Genomic DNA, 7,500 nt, shown 5'->3' with positions numbered 1-7,500 from the left:
TCTTGGAGCCTCTGCTTGTTTTTCTTTTTTTAGATCAAGCAGCTAGGTAAACCATTTTCTGAGCAGAAGTTGCAGTTCACTTCATAAACCAGGCACTCTTCAAAGTTGTCATAAGCATATTACAGAAATACGGACTACTAGACTGGGGTAGAGCACCTTATCAATATTTCATTTTGGTACAATATACTTGCATTAACTCTCTTAACACAGGTATCATATTGTTTCAAGTCAGAGAACCTGAAACATCGCAACAAAGATTAGACTAAGAGCAAAGCCTTGAAAACTACAGCCATTAGTCCTGTCATCCCCTATAAAGTTAATGGGTTGGAAAAATGGTCAATCTTTGGACTAAAAGTTGATATTTAATTGAAAGAAAATGTTTTTTAATTGTAATGGGGATTTTGCATTAGTGTGAACATGAAAAAGTACTAAAGAATCTAATGCAAGGTTATGTATTGATTTCCATCTTAATGCTAGTGTAAAATGAAGGAATATTTCTGTTTTATAAACAAACCCTCCTATTCAGCACCATGACTTCTTATTTGTTTTAAGGGCACAGTAAACAGACTTGAATGAAAAGAAGAAATAATAAAATATTCTTGGATTGCTTCTGCTGATATATAGGACAAAAACCCATGACACTGCTGTAAACCCCGATTGCTTCTGCACCAGAATTATCAAGATGTTATGTGTCACTTTTATATTTTCCAGGGTTCAGGAAAGCAAGAGCATCTGTAAACCTGGCACTACACTGCCTTAATCAAAATGGTTGTACTGATCATGGATTATAACAAGAGACCTGACATAATGGATGTGCAAAGTCTGCCCAAAGAATTAGCATCACTATAGGCTAGATGGATGGACGTATTCAGGAAACGTAGTTTTTCTTGAAAAGGAAAATGCTTAAGCTAAATGAGTTTAAATTCTTATTATTAATAATACTTAGAACCCTACATTGAATTTGGGAGATTTCATTTTCCATTTAATACAAACTTATGTAAATCAGGTTCTTTTAAATCCTATACAGTTTTCTTTAATAATAAGCCATTGTTTTGACATTCCACTTAAAGCACTAATAAACAAAAAATTTTCAGGAGTAATACCTACATGCAATTTGCAAGTCAGTGTAAGTTACTTAATTTAAAACTGAAAGACAGAGTAAGCATTGCAAATACTTTGTAAATAGTATTGGCATAATTCTGTTATAAAAGTTATTGTAATACTGAGTGTTTATGGTCTGCTGTTAAGGTGCTTCTGTTATATACCCTGTAGTTTGCCATTTGTAAACACATCTTTTTGATGTTTCTGCCAACATCCTGGCAACAAAGCAGTGCAATTTCAAATGAGCTAATTAACTTAATTGTTGATGAAGCATGAAACAGTTCATTCACCCTGTTAGCTGCACCATGACAACACAAGAGTCTCAGCCCCTGAAGTTACTCATCTATTTAAGCCTATCTGTAGCTTTCCATTAAGATCTATTGCATGCCAAATGAGTACGGCTCTTCTAACAAAGACCAGTCCATAATGTACATAGGTAGCAAATCAGTGCTGCTGTTGAAAATTCAAATGGACACACAAACACTAGTAAATACTTTGGAATAAATAAAAAGGAAAAATTGCAGAAACCCATTGCAGCTTGAAGCTGCAGAAAAAAAGGAAAAGCTGTGTCACATATTTCCCAAATGCTCTGATTTAGAAAATAGCTGGCTAAACCAAACACTGAAAAAGCAATGCCATAACTTTTCAGTCCTGAAAGGTGCAAACCCACCTGTACACTGGGGGTTTTTTTCTACGCTTCTTGTGCACATGCAAGAACAAAAGCAAAAATAGATTAGCAAGAGAGAGTTAAATGGTCATGCCTAGGCCTTTGTGCTTTTTTATTTATACTACACACAGTAATTCCCACTTCACACAAACTGTTAGAATTTAAAATGTGCTTTTTCATACTCCTACTATCCAATATAAAATCTAAAGCATCTCTTCAAATTTTCTGAGGCTCCATTTCAGTAAAGGATAATAAGAGGATTAAACACTGTGCTATTGAAAGGCCTGCAAAAGTGTTCGACATGAAAGAAAGGATAACAATTTGACCCTCTGCCGATAGCCTCGATTATCCAGTTGCTTGAAATACACACAAAAAAATCTCTGATATGGTTTACAGTAAAACTTTGTTTGCTGTCTTTCACCTTCCCTTGCCTTGAACAATTTTTTACCAATGAATAAAAATCCACCTACTTTAAAAATTGTCCAAAATCTTCACAAACGCTTTCACAGCCAGGCCATTTGCAAACTCCATGACCATAGAGAGTATGGGAGGCCCCAGTCTCCTCATGTGACGAGCTGTAGCAAAAGAATAAGGCATCAGATTCATCTCAAAAGCCATAATCGTTGGAGGCTGCTAGCGCCTGTCAGGTTACGATCAGTGACAAACAGGTCAAAACAGGTCAATTTAGCTCAGAGCAGTCAGAAAAATTTAATCGTTCTATTGAATAGTTCAACTGCCAAGGCTAGATGATGTTCCAATTAGAGAAGAAATAGAGCCAAAGATGACTGTTAATAAAGGATGAAAAAATAAGATGACTGTATAATACCGTATGCTAATTATGCCATATGACCTTGGTGTAACATTTACCTATAAATAAAAAATACACTCAGAACTGATCAATTCTGACTATAAATATTAAATACTGACAGTCAGAATTTCTGAATATTGTGAATGTTAAAAAATATTTGAATTTTCTGCTCAATGTGTGTAAAAATAAAGTTGCTTCCATTAATAAATATTTTTGTTTACAAGCATTGCTTTTATTAACTATGTAGCTTCATAAAAATCTCTAGCTGTACTCCACGCCTTCTTCTGGAACCTTCAAGTAATTTTGCAATTGTTTCATCCATGATGAGTTATCAAAGAAATTCAGGGAATTATTCCATGGATATGGGTGACATCCTGAAGCAAAGAACCATTCTGTGAGATATAACCACAAAAGTAATACTAACTAAAAGTACTACTATAAAGGTATTCAGATTTTTAAATAATACAAAATAATGATGGAAAACTGTTCTAACAGTCATATGAGGATGAGAGATACTTAAATCATAGTCTCATAAGTATTAAAATAGTTAAATGGAAAATTTACTTGAAAATAAAATTTCCTACAATTTAGGTTATATAGATATAATTAAATTTCATCTTATTTTGAGATCATCAATATCTCTCTACACTAATATATTTATTGGTATTACAGACACTACATAGTCTTGTATTTAACCCATTACTTGAAATTAGGGAAGATTATAGATAATATCTGTCAATGTGTCTGAAAAATGATTTTAACTTCACCCATATGGTGGAATTCCAAAGTATTACACTAACAACTTTTAAGATTTGTATGAGATATGTCAACTTCATTACTGTCATACATATCAAACAGAAAATTTGTGGTTCTTTTCACAAGAAACAAACAGCATGAGAGCTGCTTTAATATACTGTTTTGAAGCATGTTTAACATGGAATCTTTGCACTGAATCACAGCCTTGACAACTCATATAGATGTACTTTGTCAACGAAACCAGTAGGTTGATTCAACACTAAGGGCCTGACTGCCAGGTGTGTTAAACATGAATGAAACTACACACCTACAAAAGCGCCCACAAGTGCATTTACACCTCTACACCAGCCCACTTGGTTCTGTGATTTCTGACTTTTACCCAAACTACCGTAAGTTCTTGAGTTAGAAAAGCACATGCAGGTAATTTTGTTGTGTCTGCACAGTTAGACATCATTACTGAAAATTATGCCCTATGGATAAACAATTATGGAAAATTGTGTTTCCACGATTTCTTAAGTAACCTCTATTAAGTGTTATTTTTGGATTGGAAATCATGTGACTTAAGACGTTAATACAACCGCTTCACGTCAAATGATAAGCACAGTTGAAATCTCATCAGAATTACCTGTCTCGCCTTGCATTTAGAACTGAAGACTGTCCATTCACTATGGAATGATGAGTTATTGGTGGTGATGCTTTGGAAGTGGTGGAGGAGGTAGTAGAGGAGGAATTGTTAGTAGTGAGGTCTAGCCCTCCATGTTTAATGCCATTGTCTTCCATACTGTGAACTCCAGTCACTTCTTTCCATAACTGCTGAATCTCAGCAGGACTTAAGCCAGCTATAAAATGAAAGAGAGCCCCACTAATATAACAAAATAAAGAGTTTCATATAATGAGCTCAGTGTTATTAATGGATTAATGCCAACAATAAAGCTGATGTTGTTTTACCAGCACAATCAACATGTAGTAAAACATAAATTCATAAATTCATATATCCATCAATTCATAAACAGAAAATAAAAAAAAAAAGAGCTTAAATTTGCTCTCCACTCCACTTGCAGCCTGGAAACTTGTAGTTTCCAGGATTTATCCTAGGTCACAAAAAGCAATGTCTTGTTAAATGTATTTATACATATGTGTTTAGGGTTGTCTGGCTCAAGTTTGCATGAATCATGGAACCTACAGTACAATACGATTCTGCCTGAAGTAAAGACTACAATACACAGCCAAGAGAAGGGCTGTGAGCATTCTCTTATCTCACCACTGAACATGCAGCTGAGGTAGGAAAGGCTAAGATATTTCATATTTTGAAAGATGAGGAGTTCATCAGAAATATATACACTTTCTGTCACTGCCAGACCTTGTAAATTTGACGTATCACTTTTAAAGATTACTGGATTAAATGCAAAAAAGAATGAGAAGCCCAGAGATCTTGTGACTTCAAAGCCAGTTTCTTTAGCCTGACATGGTTTGTTTCAGAGGTATCTTAAAATTCGTCTTCTGTATTTCATCTCAACAACCAAAATTAGGTAACACATGGTCATGGTATCTAGATCTGCTGGAATGCAAAACATTCAAAATGCTGATGCTGTTTGAATCAAAATATTGGGGTTTTTTGTTGGGGTTTTTTGGGTGGTGTTTTTGTTTTTTGTTTTTTGGTTTGTTTTTGTTTTTGTTTTTGTTTGTTTGTTTGTTTGTTTTGTGTGTGTGTGTTTGGGTTTTTTAAATTTTTTTTTTAAATTTTTTTATGGAAGAGCTCACATTTCTGGTCCTGAAAAGTACTAGAAAGCATCTGTTCATTCAAAATTTTCATTGAGTATATTTTTTTTGGTTAATAAGATACAGTAGAAACATGTAAAGACTGTTTCTTACTGTTTGGCAAATCTATTTATTAGATGTTTTATTTTGAGAACATATAAACTCAAACTTTTTTAATCTCAGAAAGAGATTAAAAAAAAATTATGAAAAAGCACAGGGAGTTCTTTAATACTTCTCAATAGCTATCTCACCATGAAGTATTGAAAGCTATTAAAAATAGATTAGTAGTTATTTACAGAAATATTAATTTCTGGAGGAAGTATGGAAACAAAGTGGGTGGAGGAGTTTTTTTTTTTTTAATTACAAAAGCATCTAATTTTTAGACTACTGCTTTGAGTCCTGCTTCTATAACTTAGATACCAACACCTACTGGCAAACTCAGCCTAGGAAAAAGTGAAAAAGAGTTGTTTGCAAGTCCTAAAACTGAAGTTTACATCATATTTTTATAGCAAATGCTTAGGTTTTAAGGAAGCAAGCAAAGAAGCCAGGCTCTAATTTATTGCACTAGAGAGATGGGTAATGGGAGTGATGGTAATACTGGCTGTAATTGTTTAATGAAGGTAAGTAATTACTGCTGAGTTCATGAGGGATGCTCCAGCAACACTGCAAAAACCCCACTTTGCTGTTGTAAATAGCAGTTACCTGCAAATGTAATCACAAATCAAAATGAAATAATGTATTCATTTAGGTGACATGGTATACAAAGTACATTATTTACTTCAAAGTCTTTCTCTCGTTGTTGAAAAAATAAACTGATGCCATACTGACCAAAAAACAAATCCAAGATTAAAACCATCTGGTTAGGTAATCAGATATTGCGTCTTCTAGTGAGAGGAATTTAATTTGAGATCATCAAACTTTGGGTTCTGTGTGAGCTGAGTAGGAGCTGCTCCACAAGCAGAGTGAATGCAGGAGGGCTGGGAGCAGCTGCAGCAATGGATGGAGCTGTGCCTCCAGGCTGCCTAGCTCACCTAGGGCTTCTTTTAAAGCAGAAAGAAATTTCTTTCTAGGCTCAGGCTGGTTAGTTTTATCACTTCTTCAGAGGACCCTAAAAGGCTGCCTTTTAGGATGAAAGGATTGAGGACAGGCACTTACAGAGTATAAAGTTAATAAGCGAATTTGTAATTAATTGTAAATTATGGCAATTTTGTGGTTTCTGTGTCTAAAAAACAACTCTCTTTTTACTAGAGGCTTGTGAAATGGCTGACAGACATTTCAGTCTGGATGTAAAAGTAGGGTAAAGTTTTTAAAGTTTCATAGGCTGTGACAACACTTAAAATACCTTCCCCACAATATATTAAAGGGAAAAGGATCAAAAAGAGGACCAAGAGTGGAATAAAAATTACAGACCATAATAAAAAGGTCAAATACTGATTTCCTATGAAATTTACAAACACCAAGAATTTGGGGATTTTAATAGCACTTTCGTAACTCCTTTAACCTCCAACTACTCTATTTTTTATGTTTCAATAAATGTTTAATAAAACTGTCACTTATAAAAACCATCCATGGCACTGTTTTTCCTTTTCCAACGTGGACTGATCAAGTCTTGGGCTTTTGGTGTTTGTTTGTTTGTTTAGTTTGTTTGGGGTTTTTTACTGCTGTGAATTACAACTCTTTGCATTTAACTAGCATCAATGCAGCAATACATAGAAGTAACTCACAGCAAATCACTGCTTTTGGATACAGCATAGTGAAGACCTGGTCACAAAATAGATGCTAAAACACCTATTGCATCTTGTTTGTGATGTCTGACCATCAAGAAAATATGGGAAACATTCCTGTTGTTTAAAGGCAGACACTGTACTTGAAGAGAATACTGTTTATATATGCAAACCTCACAGCTGTACTTCTAAGTACATCTTTTCACACTATCAAATGTAAACACCTCTGCCAATAATAATTTGTGGTTTATGGGACCCTTTAAGACCAATAACTTACCAACACAAATCCCCTGTGCTACTTTCAGTGTTCTAGCTATTCATGTAACTGAGCAAACTGGATGGATGCACATAAAACAGTTGTGTAAATCCTTCTGCATAACTATCTCACATCACAGTAAAAGAAGAAATCCATACTTTTACCATATCTAGTGTGTATTACCTTAATTCAATTCTGAAGGTTTAATTTAAAAATGGAACAAATAAATACTTGTATGTAATTCATTATTATGAAAAAACATCAAGGCAAAAGCAAAAAAGAGATTAATTTACTTCAACAATACCAATCCATATAAAATTTAACTGTAAAATTTTAGTAATTTCTTATTTCTTTATTATCAACCGTTTTTGTCATGAGTTCAGTTGGCCTTAATTCTTTGAGTAAAAGAAAGTTCTTAAAAAGAACTGTT

General features: G+C 34.1%; 1 protein-coding gene across 7 annotated transcripts in view; it reads right to left on the bottom strand.

The window, feature by feature from the left end:
- Nucleotides 1-7,500, bottom strand: part of FOXP2 (forkhead box P2) — a 411,548-nt gene that overhangs the window by 51,097 nt on the left and 352,951 nt on the right. For all 7 annotated transcript variants that reach the window (XM_063396701.1, XM_063396702.1, XM_063396700.1 and 4 more), the window contains 2 exons: nucleotides 3,958-4,171; nucleotides 2,239-2,343 (listed from right to left, as the gene is read on the bottom strand). In XM_063396701.1, coding sequence (XP_063252771.1) covers nucleotides 2,239-2,343; nucleotides 3,958-4,171 — 319 coding nt within the window. The remainder of the gene's footprint in view (nucleotides 1-2,238; nucleotides 2,344-3,957; nucleotides 4,172-7,500) is intronic.

The sequence above is a fragment of the Prinia subflava genome, chromosome 4 (genome assembly GCF_021018805.1).
Source record: "Prinia subflava isolate CZ2003 ecotype Zambia chromosome 4, Cam_Psub_1.2, whole genome shotgun sequence".
NCBI lineage: Eukaryota > Metazoa > Chordata > Aves > Passeriformes > Cisticolidae > Prinia > Prinia subflava.
Note: the sequence above shows the minus strand (reverse complement) of the source record. Positions and strands in the feature narration are given on the sequence as shown.